Source organism: Podarcis raffonei, chromosome 3, assembly GCF_027172205.1.
Source record: "Podarcis raffonei isolate rPodRaf1 chromosome 3, rPodRaf1.pri, whole genome shotgun sequence".
Taxonomy (NCBI): Eukaryota; Metazoa; Chordata; class Lepidosauria; order Squamata; family Lacertidae; genus Podarcis; species Podarcis raffonei.
The window spans coordinates 74,411,492-74,433,822 of record NC_070604.1 but is presented as its reverse complement, the minus strand read 5'-3'; the positions used below and the strand labels follow the sequence as shown (position 1 = coordinate 74,433,822).

The window sequence follows — 22,331 nt, the reverse complement described above, 5'->3', positions numbered from 1 at the left end:
CAGATTCGTCGCTCTGGGGCAAAGGGGGATATTTGCCGAGAAAGAGGCGGAGCGCAGTGGGCCAATGACTTCCTGACCGCAGTCGCCGCCCACTTTGGAGGAGGCTGACCAGCGAGCCGCGCTTCCGCGCGCGTCGAATGTGCGGGTACAAACCGGCTGCTTACGATCCGGCTCCGCGATTGGCTGGGGAGCGCAAGAGGCGGGAGGTTTAGAAGGAGGCGATGTTTCGCTAGATGGGGCTCTGCGGTTCTTGCTGCCGCTGAACGAGGCTGCCGGCGCAATCCTAACCCTGCCTACTCAGAAGTAAGTCCTGTTGAATTCAATGGGGCTTACTCCCAGGTAGGTAAATGGAGGTTAGGATTGCAGGCTCAGGCTCAAACCTGAATGGAAATACATAGAGCGGGGTTTTGTTGGTACGTTTTTTGCCCTCCGGCTGGCGTGCAAAATGGTAGAATATGCACTGCGCTTTCATAAGGCATAGATATGATAGAGTTCATTTGCCACACGGCTCTTCGCGGATTATTGTCCAACGAAGGTTCATTATCGCAGAATATAACTTGAGAAGAAAGGGCCTGCTTAAACAGAACTGCAAAAATACCAAAGTGCAAAACAATGAATATGTACATGAATTTGGAAGAAAGTACCAATCCCAAAATATATTTTGAACCACTAGGCACTATTTTTTGTTAAATGACTGGTATCCTTAAATGTACTGTAATTCATGAAGCATTTACTTATGCTCCAATCCTAAAACTACTTAAACTCAAGCTCTATTGGTTGTACCCAATGTTATGCCGCCGTATAGACTAAAGTCTAAGGCTGTGTTCACACTTCCGTTTACTGTGCACTTGTGTGTGCAGTGCTGGGTGTTTAATCTGTTCTTACATGTTGTCCAAAACACACTTTGTTGTGAAATATTACTGTTTGATGTACCTTACTGTACTGTTGCTCAATCCATCTTTACACCAATAAAACCTTTAAGGTAATTCATCTCCAGCTAAGTTGTGAACACGTTTGCATGCGTAAATACATCCCTGCCTATCAACGCCCACTGGTGTGTACACAAACAGAAATGAATCTGACACTTAAACTGTTGATGTCAACAGCTAGGGGCAAAGTGATGTGATGGGGGGAGCAACATATTGTCTCTAACACACCCATAAGTTCTAGTTAGGTGTCTTAAGGGCTGTATCCTGAAAATATGTATGTGGTAACTGTAATAGGATCAAGAGCTGAAGGTATCTTCAGAAATTATTTAGACTGCACCTGTCTATGAACACTTTATCTGTGAGCAACATGCACAGGATTGGGCTGCTTTGCTGGTTCCTGCATGCACCTGTTGTACTAATTATGGTTAAATCAGATGACAGTCCAAATAAGGAAGGGTGGAATTGTAAAATGGTAGATGCTAACAAAATTGGAAAGGGCTAGAAATGTTTATTTTATGACACAATCTTATGCCTGTTTACTAAGGAACTAGACTCACTATGTTCAGTGAGATTTACTCCCAGGTAAGTGTGCATATGATTGCAGCTTTAAGATTTCATTAGAGCAAGGAAACATCCAATGTAACTGTGATGTGGGGTGGGGTGGGGTGGGGGAATCTCACTCAGAGTGGATGTTACTGGTCAGCTCAAAACACTTTAGTGATACCTGGGTGTAAGTAACATCAGAATCAGCTTACCTTTTAAAAACCCTTAACCCCTTTTAAATTTTGTTCTGCTGAAAGCAACAAGAAGGGTACACAATCATCTTAGGGATTTTAACCTATGCTGAGTAATACTTCTAGGGCCAGTTTTTGCTGGAATTCTAAACTAGTCTGCTGTAAACCAAGATGTAATGTACAGTACTGTGTTGAGTGTTTATCATTGCACAGTGGCCCTGCCTTACAGAGATGAAATAAGCCCCCAAACTAATGCCGATGCCAAGCTTGTAGAAATGTGCATTGTACTTAGTGTGAAAAGCTACCCTAATATTCAATGTGATTCCTTTTTTCACATGAAAATTGCATGATTTTTAGTGTTTGTTGTTTCTAGAATTATGCTGCAGGTGGCACCAAAAATCTGTTCAGTACTTTAAAACTGCTGACTTCTGAAGCCAAAGACAAGTATGCAATTTAATGCTTACAGAATTAAGTTCTTAGCCTGAGGTACCACTGTACTTGTTTAGGAATAACCACTATTGAATTTCATAAGACTTATAAATAAGCACACCATGTGAGTCTTTAGCTTATGGGTCTGTCTGTTTGTACTTGGTAATTTGTAGTTTCACTATTATTATTATTATTATTATTATTATTATTATTATTAAAATTTGTGCACTGCTCTTCATCTGAAGATCTCAGGGCAGTTCACAGCATAAAAATACAAGAGAAAAAGACAAAATACAAAACAAAAATGTTTAGGTTTGGCATGTGTAAGCTTTCTGCTTTTACAGAAACCGAAGCACCCAAAGCCTTCAAACTCCAGTAACCTTTTGTAAAACTAGGAAGTAGTAAGAAAGAAAGAAAGAAAGAAAGAAAGAAAGAAAGAAAGAAAGAAAGATCCTAAACAGAACCACTCTTTTTTTCTAAAGGGGGTGGGGGTGGGTGGAGACCCTGAGATCTGAAAAGCCATCTGAGTATTTGTGGCAAACAGCAACAGAAAAAGAAAAATCTTTTTTATTATATGCAGGAGACAAGGGGAGGCATAGCAGTCCGCTCGCTGCACTTACGCAATGCCTCTTTTCCGTTGACTAGGCACGAACGACCCACAAGGGGCTCAGAGAGAGGCTGTGTGGGGGCGGGATTTAGTCGCCCAGCGGAAGTGCTGGTTCCTGTAGGGAAGTGAAAGCTGATGCCGCCCTTGCACCAGCTTTCTAGTTCAGCTCTTGGAAGGCAGGTACAAAAACAACCGGTTAAACTTGTGAGTTGATTTTTTTATAAATCGTAATCTCTTGAAAGATTGTAACTTGGAAGTAAGTCTCCCTGGTGCGTTTTTTTTGTTTTGTTTTTGTTTTGTTTTTGTTTTCGACTTCTAAGCAACTTAGAGCGGCAGCTGTAGAGCCGGGTATATGTTGATTCGAAGTAAGTCACACTGTGTTTAATAGGACTTACTTCCGATAACTAGTGGAACTTCGTACCTACACGATTTGGCATCTAGTCCTATGTACAAGTACTTGCGAATACGCAGCAGTGAACATAGCGGGATTTTCTCGTAGCCATAAAGACGACGCTGGGCGAGAGGCGGCAGTTGGAGGCTGTGGTTTCTTAGGGCTTTTCTCCTCGAAATCATTCCGGGCGTAGGGCGTTTGAACCCTGTGGGCGGTTGGGAGATTGTAGCATGTAACTCGGCAAGGATGACTTCGAGCAAAGGGGGTTAGGGAAGCAGCTGTATGTGTGTATTTGGCACTTCTGTTATGCGAGGCTGCCTCGGGTCAGGGAGCTGTTATGTTGCAAAGTGTATTGGCATATCCTGCGCATGTCAAAAAGGAAAGATTTTGAATTACAGTATTTTATAGTGAGTTGCATGGTGGAAATTCTAGGTAGAAGTAGAGGTTGGAGGAATTGTTTTTAGATTTGTGGCCTCTTTGTTCTCAAAACATTTCACAATATGCTTTTCCCAGAGCTGCTTTTTAATTGATTACAAGCACCTAGTTTCTATGCTTGGTTTGACAGTTTTGCATTGATATACTACTACCTTTCTTCTGTAAGGCAAGATATTGTCCCTAGGCATACTATGCAGCCTCTTGTCTAAGCACTGAGTGGTCTTAGTCTGGATTAGTTTCAGATTACTGAAATGTCCACATTATTGTATCATGTGCCTTCATACCACACTCATCCTTCCTATCCTATGACAGGTATTTCCTGTACCCTTTAATGAGTGTGATGTGAAGGGATCTTCCCTGCAGTTGTGTTAAGCTTTGAAGAGCTCAAAAATAATAGGAAAGATTCCTTCTCTACAGTAAGTAGCCAAGGTGCTCAGAATCTTTTGGCTGTGCAGAGCCAAAATAAGCCCTAGACTTTTCCTTTGGTTCTGTTGGGGAAAGTTGGGACAGGCTGTTCTTGCATTGGGCAGCCAAAATGCTCAAATGGCTCAGTGGGCCATCATGAAAAAAAGCCTTTTCTCAAAAAGTTGGAGTTGGAGAGCAGAACAGGGCCTCACAAGGTCAGGAGCTGAGGCTGCTTACTTGAAGATGAATCCCATTGCACACAACAGAATTCATTTCTGAATAAACATCTTCTGTATGATCTAGTTGAGATTCCTGCATTGCAGAGGGTTGGACTAGATGTCCCTTGGGTACATTCCACCTTTACAGTTCTATGATTCTCTGGATTTGCTTCCACTGAAGATGAGGAGTAGAGTCTTGTCAATAACAGTTTTTGGCTTGTCTGGCAAGGCCAGCCAACATTTGTGCCCCCCTGCTTCAGCCTGTAGACCTGTTCCTGTGACTAGAGTCTTGTGCTGTTTATAGCTGCGGAAGTGGTGCTTCTTTGTCTTGAGGCTAGTGCCAGCCATCTGTCATTCCCTCCTCTTGTCCCCTTCTCAACAGTTAGCTAGCATTTTGTGGCCACTAAGTATGCTCAGGCCTCATTGACCTGTTTGGGAGGTGTTTATTGTTTTATCCCACACTTTTAGACAACTACTGTCTCCCCAAACAAACAGCTTGCATCAATAAGAAAAAAAAGAGAAGTCACTGTCATTATGCTTATGAAGAGACACACAGAAAGAAAGAAAATTGGTGGGGATAAGTAGAGAAGGAAGTTCGCTTATTTAAGACTAGAACAAAATGGTGAGCTAAAAGAAGGCATTTGTACTGAATGAGGACCAGATAAATCTTCCCTTGCTCCTGTTCTTTCTTGAATAGCAGTTAGTCTCCTGCCACCCATTCTTTGGCTGATAAATGGAACAAAATGTCCTCCTCCTTGCTTCTTCAGCCCCAAGATAGCTAGCAGTTGAAACCAAGGGTTCTTTCCTGAAAGAGAGGAACTCAAACTTCCTTCAGCTGCTCATTTTCTGGCCGATGAATGGGTCCAGGTTTGTCTCCCCCTTTCCATGAGCAGCCTTATATGGACTTTGGTCCCCTAGACATTGGCCGGTGTATGCTGCTTTCAGTGTGTGCTGCTTTCAGCACTGTAGTCTCAGGGTAAATGTTGTAGTGTCTATAGTGTAATCCCCAGGTTTAAGATGATAATTTTTAAGAGAGGTTGCTTTTAACGCAAATAATAGAGCATTGTTGAATGTTTTAGAAACAGCAGAATGGGGGGGGGACCCTTCTAATTCTAGGGTAGTCAAGCTGGTAGGGAACTAAGATGAGAAATAAAGGAAGTTCAAGGAAAAGCACAAGAAGTGAGTGGTAGTGAAGAGGAATCAGAGTTCTGCTTTATGCATATATATTTTATTGTGTTTGAAGATGATTCTGTTTTGACTTGATCTGACTGGAGTTGGTTTTGTGCCAGGTAAGTTGATGCATGAACAGAACAGAATCAGCTTAAATACAAATACTCTCCTTTAATTGACTTATGGAGAGAGTTTTGGCTTTTTGTGATCTGTTGCCTACTTTTTAACACTATTTAATTCTCAGGGGTTTTATTTGAAGACATTTAAAGGAAGTTTTGAGTAGTGCTCAAATATGTTTGCATGCATTTAATGGCTTCAGCAAAGCCAGAAAATATAGAAGGCCCAAACCACTTGGTTTGTTTATAAGGCTCACTGTTCTCATGAGCCCTGTGATATGCAGTCTCATCAAGTCCTGTTTTTTCTCCCTTCTCTTGCACGCAGTCATTTTGCCAAGTTCCTGCAGGTTCCTTCACCTTTCATATTTATCCATTGCCAGCTCCCCACCACCACCACCTTATCTGGTCTCAGATTTATGCACACCTTTCTCACTGCAAAGGGAGTGGGGAACAGAGATCTGTGATGCTCCTTGGGATCCATTTGCATGTGGATATTTTACCTACAGTAACATTGGAATAAGCCCCCGTATAATCATGTTAAGATCCATGTTACTTCAACAGAGAGAAAAAGAAATCTCGCAGGAAACATTAGGAAGCCTAGCAAGGAAGAATGACATCCAATAAGATACTTGCATTACCACTGGAATCACTGAAACAGTTCTTAAAGGTTCTTAATAGTAATGTCACCTGTTTGTGGAATTAGTTTTCCTTATAAATAGTGTGTCTCTGCTGAGTGCTGTGTTCATATCTCAGTCTGCTGTCCAAACAGCCAGTGTTTATGGAGAAAAGCAAAGTGACTCTTAGAGGAATATATTCCTTTTTAAATGTGTTGTTTTCAGTTAATCAGGATAAATGTTATACTGCATAAGTTGGCCAGGCCACATTCTAAGGTTGGATTCAACCCACAGAGTTAGGCTTGGTTAAGTCAATTGATTTCAATTTGTTTAAGAGCATTTAAGTTTGTATTAGACTGCAGCCTTAATCACTAGAGTTCACAGTTTTAAAAATTGCAAAGGTATAATGTCACTGGGTGTGACTTTCTTGCACATTGCTGGAGCCAGTAATCACATTGTATATTTGAATTGAGTATATGTGTAGTTCTGAACTAATACATAGGACTTGTCTATCAGGAAATCTGGTATTTGCCCCCAATGGATACTGGAACAAATAAATTAGCAAATGAAAGGTCCTGATATTAGGATATGGTTTTTCTTTTGGAAAATCATGCACAATTTTCAAGAACTTTTGCAGGTTGATTGGCAGCACTTGATTTCTAAAATTTCAGTTATCGTTCATGGTATCGTGTTTTAAAACTGTGATTGAGAATCTGTGTCCCTCCAGATGTTGCTGCACTACGCATCCCATCACCATTGACCATGCTGACTGGGGCTGATGAGAGCTGGAGTCCAACAAAATCTGGAGGGTCAAAAGTTTGATTTCTCATTCACTTCTAACAGTTGCCTGATTGTGGTCTTGTGTTTACATGTTTTCTTTTCTATTACAGTCACCAAAAAGGAGCATGAATCCTATTACTCCATACTGTTTGTTTGTTGGGTGCTTTTGGCTTGCTATCTTTGGTGGGACTGCTACACATGAGCTGGAGGAAAAGTAAGTATTGAAACATCTTGTACAGCGAAGAAAGGCAGTTTTAATGACTTCTGTGCTCTGTGTCCTATTTCAGCCAAATACTATTGCAGGTGTGGATAACCTCTTTTCAGCCAGAGGCAAAAGTGGACAGAGCAATGAAGATACACTTTATCTTTTCTACACACCTCTCTCTACACACCTCTGGTTTTAGAATCAGCATTGCATGAAAATAAATCCAGAAAGTGGTCTACAAACTGACCTACCAAGTCTGGGGGTGGAGGGGATGTATGTCCATCTCGCTATAAATTATTCCAGTTAGGTGTGCCCCGCATTTTACTCTTAGAGTGTGTCTTTGTTAAACAGTAGTTCTCTAAGTGAGCTAACTAATCTCAAAAAACAAAGTGTTTCCCATCATATTGTATTACTCTTAGTTTAATTATTTTTAATAACCATAGCAGTCATTTTCTTCTAGTTAATTTCACTTTTGCTTGCCTATGTTTATTTGCTATCCATCACATAAGATGAACTATCTCAGGTTTTTCTCAAAACAAATGTGGTAAATGAATGCTTTGAACTACGGTTCACCAAATCTTTTGAAGCATACAATGGAGAACTGTGTTTGCAACTGGATATTTCTTTGTTGTTTCCACCACTGCAGCCCATAAGGTTGCCAAGGCAAGCTTCATTTTAAAATGAAAAACGTGTTTCTTCAGCAGTTTGAACAGTTGTTGTAGAAGCTTCAGAACAAACCTCGGACTTTGCTTGCAGTTTTCGGTTTATTTGGATCACAGCCTTAATATTCTTGGAGTAAAGGACCATAGAAAATGGCTCAAGTTATCTTATACTAAGCAGTAGAAAATCCCATTATAGTATTAGGTTGCTGTGTACATAGCTGGTAAAGGTAAAGTTAAAGGACCCCTAACAGTTCAGTTCAGTCACAGACAACTCTGGGGTTGCGGCGCTCATCTCGCTTTACAGGCCGAGGGAGCCAGCGTTTGTCTGCAGACAGTTTTTCCGGGTCATGTGGCCAGCATGACTTAAGCCGCTTCTGGCGAAACCAGAGCAGTTCACGGAAACGCCATTTACCTTCCCGTCGGAGCGGTACCTATTTATTTACTTTCACTTTTTGGCATGCTTTCGAACTGCTAGGTTTGCAGTAGCTGGGACTGAGCAACGGGAGCTCACCCCGTTGTGGGGGTTTGAACCGCCGACCTTCTGATTGGCAAGCCTAAGAGGCTCAGTGATTTAGACCACAGCGCCACCCGTGTCCTACAAAGCTGGTAGAACAGCACATTTTAACAGCTGTAAAAATTGATACTAAAGATCCAAAAAAAGATTCCCCAAAATTTCTATTGTTACTTGCTGCCTTTCTGTTCTTCAAACATCTTAAAAATATATTTTTTATGTTTCAGTGATGAGCATCCTCATAAGTGGGAAATGTTGTACCTTGTGCATCAGTGGCCAGTGACAGTATGTAAGGTGAGTTGTTAATAAAAGGTAAAGGTACCCCTGACCGTTAGGTTCAGCCACGGCACCTGTGTTATTAACACGCTGTTGTTAATAAAGGTGTGCATTTATTCAAATGTATACGTAGCCCTATCATAAAAGCTAGTGGTAGATAACCAATTTTACAGCAGCATAGAAATTTAATAAATGTAATTTAATAAATAATAATAATATTAATTCTTCTGTTCTTTTAACATCTACAGCAATTGGCAGGTTTAGCTAAGTTTGAATATTGGAACTATTTAGCTTAAAACTGTGTGTTTTTGTTTTAGCATAAAAACTGGCTTTCCCTGATAAATTGGTTGACTTGTTTTGTGCAGATGAATGAACATGATTGCAAAGAAGATCCACTATTGTACTGGACAATCCATGGACTCTGGTAAGGTTTTAACTCTGAAAATAATGCTACATTATATGACATTTAATTAAGAGTTTGGCCTAGATGACCTATATACAGTGGTACCTTGGGTTAAGTACTTAATTCGTTCCGGAGGTCCGTTCTTAACCTGAAACTGTTCTTAACCCGAAGCACCACTTTAGCTAATGGGGCCTCCCGCTGCCACCACACTGCCGCTGAACGATTTCTGTTCTCATACTGAAGCAAAGTTCTTAACCTGAGGTACTATTTCTGGGTTAGCAGAGTCTGTAACCTGAAGCGTCTGTAACCCGAGGTACTACTATAATTCCTTTTGGTCAAAGCCCGTGTATCTAAAGGTATATTATTGGAACCCCACAAAAAAAAGAAACTCCTTGGAATGTGATGCATCAGATCCAATGAATGGTGGTGGCCTTGAATTTGGATTCTCCAGGGATTGGAGCAGGATGCTTAACTGCAAGACCACTGAATGCTCAACCACAAACCTCGGTGGTTTTAGTGCCAGGCTGGGGAACCTTTGGCCCTCCAGACATTGCTGGACACCAACTCCAATAAGCTCCAGTCTGCACAGCCAATGGTTAGGGATGATGGGAGTTGTTGCACAACAGCATCAGAAGGGCCACAGATGCCCCACCTCTGTTTTAGTGGCATCTAACCCTTACTATTTTACACCTACTTTATGCATGTCAAACTATTAAGTACAGCAACGGCCACTTACACTACATCTGTTTACAAGCTAGTAGTGTCTTACATTTGACAAGACTATTACAGTAATCTTGAAAAGCAGAGACATCACCTTGCCAACAAAGGTCCGTATAGTTAAAGCCATGGTTTTCCCAGTAGTGATGTATGGAAGTGAGAGCTGGACCATAAAGAAGGCTGATTGCCGAAGAATTGCTGCTTTTGAATTATGGTGCTGGAGGAGACTCTTGAGAGTCCCATGGACTGCAAGAAGAACAAACCTATCCATTCTTAAGGAAATCAGCCCTGAGTGCTCACTGGAAGGACAGATCGTGAAGCTGAGGCTCCAATACTTTGGCCACCTCATGAGAAGAGAGGACCCTGATGTTGGGAAAGATGGAGGGCACAAGGAGAAGGGGACGACAGAGGACGAGATGGTTGGACAGTGTTCTCGAAGCTACAAACATGAGTCTGACCAAACTGCGAGAGGCAGTGGAAGACAGGAGTACCTGGCGTGCTCTGGTCCATGGGGTCACGAAGAGTCGGACACGACTAAACGACTAAACAACAACAACATTACAGTAACAGTATACCATCTCTGTTCATTTGGAATAATTAACCACCCTATCTTAAAATATTCAAGAAAGGCAACAAATTTAAATGCATAATCATAATATTTTTAAAATATCTTCATTCCTGTTTCCATTGTCCTCCACCTCTATGAGAAAATGCAAGTACGGATCAGCACCTCGTGGTTGAAATTGATGCATTTCTGCACATTTCATTATCACTGAAGTTTGTCCTATTTTTAACAAAGAAAAATCATTTATGTTTAGGAGATAGATAGATAGATAGATAGATAGATAGATAGATAGATAGATGGATGCTTGATAGACAGGTCAAGTTCAACTGGTACATGCTATTGGATCTCAATGCAGTTTGAAACTGCTAGGGAAGCTTTTATGTAGCTTATTTGTTTTTATAGTGATATACTGTGAAAGCTTTGTCTTAGGCATAATATTGTAGAAAAGGGATTCATTTTTTCCAAATGTAAGTTCAAATTGAAATATTATGTAGACCAGTTTCATCCACCACCACTGTTTAGGGGCATTTAAATTTTGTTCTGTTTATTCTCTCATAGGCCTGATAAAGCAGAAGACTGTAATAGAACTTGGCACTTTAACTTATCTGAACTTCAGGTATAAATTATATGAAAATGCAGATTTTGAGTATGGTTTTGTTTTTTGCTGTTGCCCCATCCAGATTTTTCATAGCCTGTCAATTGCTATTAGAGGTAGATATGCTATTTTATTCTAAATCTCTTTCTGTACCATCCCACTCCAAGGGTTTGTAGTAGATCACAAGACATTACATTTTATTTTATTTTATAGATAAAGTGTTTTTTCATTTATTGTTGTTGTTGTTTTGCATATTCAAAAACAGGAACAGAGAGCACACTTAACCCCCTCCCTCTCCCACCCCCTGCCCCACTTACAGCTTCATACCAAATACAGCATTTATAAATTAAATTAAGAGTAGATATGTGACATTCTACAAAAATAGAAGATTCAACATTGTTGCTCTGTGCCATGCGTGGAAGAAGCTTATGCATGAGATAACCACACAAGGTTTTTGTTTTGTTTTTTAATGCAGACTGTAGCTGAAGAGATCTGATGGTCCCCTGAGCCCCTTCCAAAAAACTTGCTGAGTAGTCCATAGCTTTTAATACTGGCATAGTCCTATGGCAGCCAGGAGCTGAAATACTGGGTTTGCTCCTTATGATTTACAGTCTGCAGGCATAAGTGTATATGGGGATGCTGCCATACCTGTGTTTGCTCTACAGTCTTTACAGCCAGGGATAGGGTCAGGTTCTCAGTGTAGCTGCATGTTTTATTTGGAGCTCAGTGCTGCTTTTTAGCTTATGAGAGCCTTTACTTACATTACTTACTTACTTACTTACTTACTTACTTATTTACTTACTTATAGGATCTCATGGGTGACATGAAGAAATATTGGCCAGATGTGCTTCATCCAAACCATACCTTTTTCTGGTGAGTTGTGCCACTTTTAAACATTTTGGTAGTGTTACAAAATTATTCATTTTCAGTTCTTTTTTCCAGAGTGGATAGACTCTAGACATCCATAGGAACTAGGTGAAAGTGAAATCTAGCACAGAACTTCTAGAAATTATTATGCCTTTGCTTTATTTCCCTTTTCACCCACACAAATCTCTGCATTAGATCCAGAGTTTCTTCTGCTGACAGCAGCAGCATCTGAAAAAGTGGACCATTGCCACCCATTTCCCCTCATGCTGTTCTTGGGTGTTTCCCAACTGCCAGATGGGCCTCTGCAGGAGAATGAAAGAACTGACAAAAATGCCCCCCTTTCTGTCAGTGGGACTGCACTGGATCAGAAACTTTGGGTAGACAGATGGGAGTCCTTCTGTTGGCAGAAGCCAAAGTCTGGATCCAATCCTCTGTAAGTTTGTAGGACATATGGAATTTTATGTCAGAGGAATATATGTACCAGATCTCAGTGCTATTTATTTATTTATTTATTTTAGACCACCTTTCAGGAATAAAATTCCTCCCAAAGCAGGTCACATGAAAAACAACAATAACATACAATAGATAAGATTTTAAAACGAATCAATAAAACAACCCCATATTGTTAAAACTAGCAATTCAATGTCAAATATACAACATAATAAAGAAATAAAGTCACCAAGGCCAGGCCACACAACTGAATCCTGAGCCACTGACATTCTCAGGCAGAATTTTAGATTTCTGCAACCTTATATTGTTTATTTGGGGGGGCAGAGTTTATTTCTTGCTCTAAGTCTGATATAGCAGAAACAGCATTTATTCTTTAGAGCAGTCCATCAAGCATGGTTGAGGTATAATTCCCATTTCTTCCAACTGAAGGTGTTTTCTGCTCTGTTTGAAACTGGACTGAAATACAGGCCAAAACTAGCCATTATGGGGAACATATTGCCGTCACAACCAATGTCTCCATAGAACTGTCTAGTAAAAATGATGTGTGATATAATATCCCTGTGCTCAGTGTGTTCTTTGCCCTGTACAAATGGCAGCCAATAAAGTGGAGTGGGCCCAGGAGTAGTGCGCACAGTGATAGTGCGTCATGCCATATGTCTTACTTTACGAGATGTTGGTTAGAGCTAGCCACACATCTCCCTTAATGGCAGTGTTGGGCCATAGTTGCAGCATCACACTCTTGATGGCTGCATACACAATTCCATATTGGAGCCCAAAGCTATATAATGTGAACATAGTGCAAAAGTCCAAAAACTGGTAGTGGAGAATAGAGAATGCAGCTTGCTGTAATGTGTGCTGCTTTTCTCTGTTCCCTAGCTGTCCCATTGATATGTCAGGAACTTACCCTAAATAAATAAATAGAATTTGTATGTTGAATGTGCAAAGTCCTATCTGTTTTCTATGTGTGGTGCTCCTCTTTCTCTAACCTCCTCTGTAACCTTGAAAGGAGGAAGAATCTGTACAAAGCTTTAGCGCTGACAACACACACTGAAAGAGAATATTGAACAATTAACCTTTGTCTTTTTCTGTGATGCAGTCAAGCTAGTGACATCGTGCTTCATATTTGACAAGTGGAAATCTGCTAGGAACAAGGACAAGATGGTTTTCTTGTCAACTGACAAATGAAAAAAAAAACAACCCTAGTTTTTCTGATATGCAGAAGCTTTCAGCGTTTGAGGTTTCCATAGTTTCCAATTTCATATGAAGCAGAGGAAGTAGAAATGCTATGTCTTTGAACTGAAGCATTCTACTAGTTTATCTCTTTCTGAGTAGCAACAGGTTCCTTGCAAAATACAGAACCAAACACCTGAAGAACTCCATTAATACAGAAAAAGATTCAAGAGTATTCACGCATACAAGTTTCTCTTCAATATGGGGAATAATTTGGAACCCAAAATCACAATGGGAAAATATCCAGCAGGCTTCCACTTCTGCAGCAGCACTTCCCCTTCCTCTCCCCTTCCTGCATTGCCTCCTAATCGCCTTTGAGGATCTCCCAACACCCTGGAGCTGATTTGGGTGGGGGTTATAAGGGTTATATAAAAACTAAACTATAAATATAAGGGGGAAAATAATATTATAGGAGCAAGGTATAGGTAACACATTTCAGATATCTGTTTGGATCCAAAGTTAAATTAGCACAAAGTTTTCATGAAAGGAAAGCTCCCCATTTTGCCCTAATCACCCATCCCTATCAACACATGCTCTTTCTTCCCCAACCCCCCCAACACCATGGTGTATAGTCTCAGAAATTGTAAATCTACAGAGTGTACATATATATACCAGTGCTACTAGTTGTGGATATATGTTTGTGAAAATGTACATATTTTGCAACTATCCAGTATGAAGAACATCCCACATTCCTGAGAGGAAGATGCATGTTTGGGTAGGAAAGATAAAGAGTTGCAGAAGGGCAACCAGGGCCAAATAAAACAGGATTGTTGCTGCTTACAATATCCTTTCTGTACTTCAAAAATGCAACTTTTTGTATCATTTTGTCCCAAACTGAAATTTGGATTTTTCTCTCCTGAAATGGCATCTCTTAGGACAGGCATATCCAAAGTCTGTTTTGGGGACCTAATCCGGCCCGCCCCTGTGGCAGTTTATTTCCTGGGGTAAAATCCTTAAAAAAAAACTCAACTATTTCAATCCTAGAAAAAGGTCAACAACTTTGGTTGGCCCTTTGGTTGGCTCCCACGGCCCTCTTTGAAAAAAGTTTGGATACCACTGTCTTAGGAAGTGCACCCATAGGAATCTGCAGAAATTTTTGTGGGGAGGGGGCAGAGTAAATGCACCAAACAAATGAATAAAATTTGCAGAACTAGCATTAGATAACAGTTCTTCAGTGTCTGGGATGCTTCCCAATCTTCAGGTTGAAGGGCAGAGTACAAAATTAATAAATAATAATAATAAAATAATCACACCTATGCTAAAATTGATACTTGACCACCCCCCCCCCTATAACGTAGCAATCACTTCACCAGGGAAAACAAGCATAAAGAATTTGAAAGCAAACAAAGAACTTTCTTCTCAAGAGTCTGGCAATGACTTCACTTCGTCTAATTGGCTAGATCCTAAATGTGAATCATTGCTCTGGCTTCATTCATTGGTGAAAAACACCAGTGGTGCCTGCAAGTTTTCTGGTTTCTCATACCACAAATGAGGATGGTGCCTGCAAGTTTTGCCTCATATGTCAGGTTCTACAGTTGCTAGACAATTACTTTTTATAAAAACGAAAGCTGGGAATCTAGGGATTGTGGTTTAGTGGGTGGGGGGGAGAACAGCCTCGCTTGCCCTCTTCCTACATTGGGAGTATACTCATAGAAATGAACATTGTGATTGAGACTTCTGAAATGTTTAATGATATGAAGAATGAGAATGCTTAAGGGGAAGAGTGCTTTGAGTTGGAAATTTAACCAGGTTCACATTTGAATTTTTCTTCTGAAATTTTAAGTATTTTTGCTATAGATTTTTTTGTAGACCTCTGAATACATCCAAATCTAAAGATGTAACCCAACACTTTTGTTTTCTTTATGTAGGAAGCATGAATGGGAGAAACATGGGACTTGTGCTGCTATGCTGGAATCCCTTAATTCTGAGGAAAAGTACTTTAGTAAAGCTCTGGAGCTCTATAAAAGAATTGATCTTAACAGGTGGGGAAATGGATTTCTTTGGAAACCTCTGCAACATACAGGCATTCATCAGCAGCTATATTTGCTATAGATAGCTGTCAGGGAACTGACATCGGAGATCAACGGAGAGGGAAGACGCTCCGAGGATGCAGGGGAGGGAACTAGCAAGGAGAGAGAGAGAGCTTCCGCTGGGGAAGGAAACCAAGGTGACACCAGGAAGAAAGGGGAGGCTGAGAGTACTTCGGAGGGAAGGCTCCGAGACTCTTCCAGTGAGATCAGTGGGGAGAGCGCAGGACCTCCGCTTGGCACGCCTACTCTGCGCAGAAGGCTTCCGCGCAGAGAAGCTAGGCGGAGACTGGCTGTCAAGGAGTTTTTATGTTGGAAGAAGTTCAGGAAACGCCCACTGACGGGTTCTGCCAGTGATTAAGACAGTCGCGTTGTAAGGCGCTGTCAAACTAGGGAAAGGTTTAGCTACACAACCCGCTTGGAGCAGCAAGGAGTTTTACGCATAAGCAACCCCAATTCCCATTACAATAGCACTCCACGAATGTTAGCAAGCCACTGCTTTCCAACAGCCAGGACTTTCCATTGATACAGTATATGTCTATATAACTTTAAGTGTTAATTATTTCTTTATGTGGGCCAGAACTTGAGTTGCCAGTAAAGTTCAGGGTTAGTAGAGAATATATTTTAAAAATCATAAGAACTCCAGTTCATTCTTACTGAAAGCATCTGTTCTGTAGGTCGCTGGCAAACAAGTAGCTACTGAACACAATGCATTTAGATATTGGGGATCAATATTTTGAGGAATACCAACAGCTATCAAAAATAACAAAGAAGCTTGTGGGAAGATAAGGAGAAAATTAAGTGCATGGAAAAGTAAAGTATAGATAGAATCTAAAGTGCTCTGGACAAGTTTCATGTGGGTTGCTAGCCACACCTCTAGGGTCTCATCATCATCCTACCCAAACCGAGGCTAGGATATCTTACCTCAGTACAAAGTGAGAATATTGGCCATCTATAACACAGTTGCATGTAGTGAATTTTTCCTGTTCAGTGCTAGATGAAATATGTCTCTTTTTCAGTTATCTCTTGAAAGTTGGGATAACACCAGGCAGTACCAGTTACCAGGTATGAGGAGAAATTGTTTTGCATTGTTCTATGCCATTGTTTTGTTGTTGTTTTTTAATAGGTCTTTTGGTGTATTGTTTTAATTCTATTTGTGTTTGGTACCTTTTTAATTATTAGCGTTCTATGGTTTTAGCTTTCTCTATTTTATCTGTAAGCTATCTAGCGCCCCTGTCTGGGGGAAAAGCAGAGTATAAATAAATACAGAGTAGTACCTTGAATGGCCTGGCTCCTGAACAAATCGGCTCCCAAGCGCTGCAAACCCGGAAGTAAGTGTTCCGGTTTGCAAACCTTTTTCAGAAGCTGAACGTTCAGTGCAGCTTTCACTTGGTTGCAGGAAGCTCCTGCAGCTATTTGGAAGCCGTGCCTTGGTTTTGGGAGTCAAAGGGACTCCCAGAACAGATTACATTCGAGAACCAAGCTACCACTGTAATAATAGTATTAGTAAACTGTTAAATGTTACTATTGCATCATAAAACAAAATTTAAATATAATTCTTTGTATTTCTTTTCCATAAAGTTTTTTGTGTAAATATTTGTTGAAGTGGTATTTTAACTCTTTCAACTCTTTTATGTTTTAATCCCTAGCTGGCAGCCATCAGAGATGCTCTTATAGATGTTTATGGTGTAACACCAAAGATTCAGTGTCTTCCTGGAGAAGAGGTATCTGTTTATTAATCTTAGTCAACCTTTCTCTTTTAGAAATATTGTTTTTATTATTTGACATCTTGAAGTGGGGATTGCCCCCAACTTTTGAAAATAAAGATGTCTTACAGAATTGTATCCATTATGTTAACCTTTCAGCCCACTCTATTCCTTGATGAAAATCTGTTAAACAATTTCTCAACATATGTTGGAGGGATGTCGTCCTCAAATTTTGTTAAGATCCAAATTAATATTCACAGAACTTGAAACCTTCCGAATCTGAAATGATACATTTTAGTTTATGTTTACTTACCTCTTAGTCATCTTGACAATATAACTTTTTAGTCTAATAACAAAAAATTACATTATAAAATCAATATTATTTAATATGAAAAAATGTAGTATACCTATATCTCATTAAATGCAGCAATTAGCACTTGGTTTATCAAGATTGTGGCTTCATTGCACCCAAATGCCACACAACTGATTAACCAATAAAATTTCTCTTTAGTGTTTAATATTTCTCTTTTTCTAAAAATGTCTATCGTGGACTTTTAAAACAGAAGCTCCATTTTTGGTTTATTTTCCTACCAGGGTCATATACAGATAATTGGCCAGATGAAATTCTGTATCACCAAGGAGTTTACCCTGAGAAACTGTACAGAGACAAAGACTGATTCCTCTACTGTTCCCGAGGATCATTTCTACCGTACAGAAGATTTGGAAATATGCAATGATACACTGACATATTATCCTTCACATCTGCATGAATGAAGCAGGAAGAAAGTGAAAGTACTTTTTGAAATACCATTGAGATTTAACAAAGCATATTACATTATTTAGAGAAAGAGCCATATTTTTATCCCACAAAGATACTTACTGTAATACTTCATTTGAAATTTTTGAAATCCTACTTTCTTTGGAACATGTGCAAATGACAGTATTGGTACTAAAGCTATATAAATGGAGAAGATTCATTCTATGGAACAGCTATTCTTTCATTTGGGCAACTAAATTATCATTTTTATATTTTAAAAGGGGGCTTCATAAAGCTTAGCTTTTCTTTTTTGAGGAGTTGTAACTACTTGAAAGTGTTTTCACTAAAGCAAAATTCTGAATTAGTAGGTAATTCTATTAGGAGTTTATGGAACAGCTTTCACACTGAGAGCCAGTGTGGTATAGTGGTTAAGAGTGATAGACTCGTAATCTGGGGAACCGGGTTCGCGTCCCCGCTCCTCCACATGCAGCTGCTGGGTGAACTTGGGCCAGTCACACTTCTTTGAAGTCTCTCAGCCTCACTCACCTCACAGAGTGTTTGTTGTGGGGCAGGAAGGGAAAGGAGAATGTTAGCCGCTTTGAGACTCCTTTGGGTAGTGATAAAGCGGGATATCAAATCCAAACTCTTCTTCTTCTTTATGTTTCAGAAAGGGCATGAAACATTCCCCCCAGCCCCTCTCCCATTAAGCAGTTCTGCAGTTTGAATATTGTTGGCAACAATGAAGGTGCAATACTGATTGCTTCCTTTCAGAGAAAGTGAATCTACATAGTTGGGAGCTGGTCAAATAGCAAGCTGCTTCTGGTCTCTATGGCAAAAGCAGTGATGTATAGCTTATCTTACTCCAAAGCAATGCCATTGGCATCAGCAGAGTGACTGTAGAACAAGTATGTTGAAGCTTGAAATTACTACAGGCAGTGACCATTTTAGATGTGTCTGATATGTGCGCAAGCACACATGCGTGCATCGCGCTGAACCCAGAAGTGACCCAAAAACATCACCAAAAGGGGTGGGGCAGGGGCGGAACAAGGTGTTTTCAGGCATTTCCAGTGATGTTTCAGATGTACGCGATTTCACGTAAGCGCATGGTGCCTTGGAACACAATCCCCATGTAAATTGGAAGCTGCCTGTGTTCAAACAAACATGGCCAGTACTTTTTATAGAAATGTTGGCTTGGGCCTGCAGCAGTTTATCATCTCACATTCCATGAGGGTACTTTTTCCATACACACACCCCAAAAAAAAGTCGCCGGAATTTCATCTATGGATCATAATTTTTAGCACTGAAATGAGTTTGACAGGATTCAGGATCCATTTCTCTGTATCAGTGATTACATCCAGCACTTTCAAATGCATGGGGCAAAGGTTTGTGCATAAGTTGGAGCCTGTCACTTCAAGCACTCTTCTGGGAAATGTCACTTTAAAAAAAAAAATACTCGTGTTGAGAAATTATGTGTTACCTTGTCAGCTCTTCTTTTTTTCATATCATGGTATACTGGACTGGTTCTGTGGGATGGTAATTGGGGGCACTGTGCTACAGTAGTTCAGATAGTAGCACTGGGAGAGTGCTTTTTGATCCTCTGGTGGTTACCTTATCAGGACAGTATTTGGTCTCCAGGGCTATTTAATGTCTATATGAAGCCACTGGGAATGGTTGTTAGGTGTTTGGGGGCAAGGTGCTATTAGTACACTGATGACATTTCAGCTGTGTTTCTCCATAACTTCTGAAGTGGGGCAGGCCATGCGGGCCCTAGGCCAGTGCCTGAACACAGTAATAGAATGAATGGGGGGGGGGGACTGAGCTTGAATCCTGAAAAGATGGAGGCACTGTTGGTTCCTGTGTCCAGGAAATTGGGCAATTTCCTTCCCTGGACAGAGTTACACTCCCCCTGATAGCTCATATGCAGTCGGGCGGGGTGGGGGGGTGTAATTCTAGATCTAGCTTTGCGAGTTCAGGCACAAGTAGCCCCAGTGGCTAGAATCACCTTTTAGGAGCTGTGCCTGGTGTGACATCTGCAACCATTGGAAGAGCTTTACCACCATAGTTCAGGCAATACTGACTTAAGTATTGGATTAATGCTATGTATTCTGTGGAACATCCTTTGTGCTTGGCCTGGCAACTGCTGTTACTGCAGATTGCTACAGCATGGTTACTGGCAGGAGTGAGAGATCTCTGCTCAAAATGTGCTGTGCACTGGTTGCTGAGTTGTTACTGAGCCAATTTCAAAGTTTTACTATTGACTTGGGACCTGTGGGGTCCTGGTTTACTTACAGAATCGCCCTATCCATATGTACCCACTCTACCTCTTTGAATTGCGAACTGGCACTGCTACAATTGCCACATAATACTCATTCTACAATTGTAAGAAGTTTATCTTTTGGTGTGGCACAACTTGCACTCTTGAACTCCCTACCTGTTGACATCAGACAGGTACCTTTGCTGTACGCGTTCTGGTGTCTGCTTAAAGCATTTAGGCAACCTCCCCCCCCTCCAAAAAAAGCACATAGATATTGATGTGCCTTAATCTTTTACTGTTAATTTCAATTATCTTTTTAAAGTTTTTAATTGCTTTTATTAATAATTCTAATATTTCTTGTAAACCACTGAGTTTTTATTATAATCAAGCAGTATATAATTTTTTGATAGATTTTGTAAGCCAGTAATCAGTGCCTTAAATGAGACCTTTCACAGAAACATTGATTCCTGATTTGTCTGATTAGTGACTAGTACCAATAAATCTACAATCTACAAATTACTGTTTTTCTTCAATAAAATTGTTCAATGCCATTTCTTCTCTTTAAGTTTATTAGCTTATATGCTGTTAAATTAAAACAATTTGATGAACTATTGCAAGTTGTTCATTTGAAGGAGCTTAACCACCCTTTTGCAGATGGTCTTTTTCCTCTTATGAGCTTTAATACTGTTATAATAATAGTACCACATCCCCATAGACTGTTTCTTCTCTAAAGGTAGAGGATAATCTCGATAATTTATTAATTTATTTGTTTAAAAGTATTTCTAAACTGCTGACTATTTTTAAAGAAACTAAGTGGTGTGCAAACAATGCAAATCAACATAAAAACCTAAAACATGATCTAGTCTTAGAGCAGAGAAAGTCTGCACCAAAAATAAAGAAATAAAATACATTGTTACAGGACATCTGAAGCAAATAATTGATGTTATTCTGATAAATCAGTGAAGTGGACTTTAAGTAGGTGCGGAATCATTGTAAAACAGTGTCACCGACTCATAGGAATATATCGTCAATAGTATAGAAAACATCTGAGAGTGGCAAGTTTGTATTTCCTCACACACACACACCCCCCCCAAAAAATAAGGTCATCCATAAGGGTGACCAGAACAAATTTTGTCACCAAATGGCTGAACCCAAGCTGAAATGGGTCAGCTTAATCTGTTTTCTCCAAGAGTGTCTGCAGCTGAAATACTGCTACCTTCTCAAGCATCTTGCTCAGAAAAGGCATTTGTGACTGAACTGGTTAAGTATCTCATGCTCCAACAATGACTTTTTTTAGGAGCAGTCACACTTCTGCTTTCCTCAGGGTGTCATGCACCATCTCATGTAAATATACATTACTACTGGTCTCACACTGGGTAGCTCAAATAAGCCATGCTGGGCAAGGATTGAGAAAGTATGCTTTGGCCTGAACCATGACAACAACCTCGTTCAAGTTCTCAAGCCTCATTAACTGAAGCTGATCTCACCAAATCATGCAGTATGTTGCAGCAGATATCTCAACTGGCTTTGTAATAACAGCAGCATTCAACTCAGCATGGAGAGCTAGCAATAGTTCCTCATCGAAGCGCCTGGCAAACTTGTCACAGCAGACCCTCAACATTTCCAACACTCCATTCCCTAGGACAGATGTCAGCGGTCCTCCTGCCATGTAGAATAGTGTTTGTGGCCTTGATGGCCATACATCAGGTGTGACTTTACTCTTAACATGTGTCCAGTTGCCTAATACAATTTATGTTCTAGCTGCCATCCAACCTGCATTATGGCTTGAACCTCCCTGGTTTTAGGCTCAGGAGCATTCTGGCTTCATCACAAATCTCATGCCAATACAAATGAACGTTAATTATATATTAATATAAAAAGCCAAAATCAGTTTTTAAAGCTCTGGACATTTAAAACACCTATATTTTCCTCTTCTAAGCAGAGCCGAAGCTAGGTGCATCCAGATTGTGCCCCCTAGCCATGGACAAATTAGCTGTTCTTTCTGCCTCCCCTCCATACCCAGCCACCCAGCCACCCATTCAATTCACCCTCTATTTAAAACCATTTCTTATGAGGCAATAATCAATATATTTATGGACATATATATTTTTCTGATTTTGCATCCCCCAATCGCCTGTGCCCCTGGCGGGGGCCACCTCACCACTCCCTAGTCACAGCCCTGCTTCTAAGGACCTCAGAGTCATACATATGTTATTGATGTCTGTTTTATAATCCTGTCGTGAGGAAGATTATGGTGAGAGATTAAACCCTGGGCTAG

At 40.4% G+C, this 22,331-nt stretch overlaps 1 protein-coding gene across 2 annotated transcripts; it reads left to right on the top strand.

Annotated features, from left to right (window-relative positions):
• Nucleotides 1–40: 40 nt before the first annotated feature.
• Nucleotides 41–20,604, top strand: RNASET2 (ribonuclease T2). 2 transcript variants are annotated; one of them, XM_053382402.1, is made up of 10 exons: nucleotides 41–145; nucleotides 6,937–7,042; nucleotides 8,434–8,500; nucleotides 8,848–8,906; nucleotides 10,726–10,783; nucleotides 11,571–11,635; nucleotides 15,178–15,291; nucleotides 16,356–16,401; nucleotides 16,986–17,060; nucleotides 17,637–20,604. In XM_053382402.1, exons 2-10 carry the CDS (start codon nucleotides 6,954–6,956, stop codon nucleotides 17,814–17,816), a joined length of 753 nt encoding a protein of 250 aa, XP_053238377.1. In that variant the 5' UTR covers nucleotides 41–145; nucleotides 6,937–6,953; the 3' UTR covers nucleotides 17,817–20,604. The 2 variants fall into 2 exon arrangements, with proteins under 2 accessions (XP_053238377.1, XP_053238378.1); XM_053382403.1 differs by lacking the exon at nucleotides 41–145 and adding an exon at nucleotides 2,783–2,903 and having other exon boundaries at nucleotides 6,939–7,042.
• Nucleotides 20,605–22,331: the final 1,727 nt, after the last annotated feature.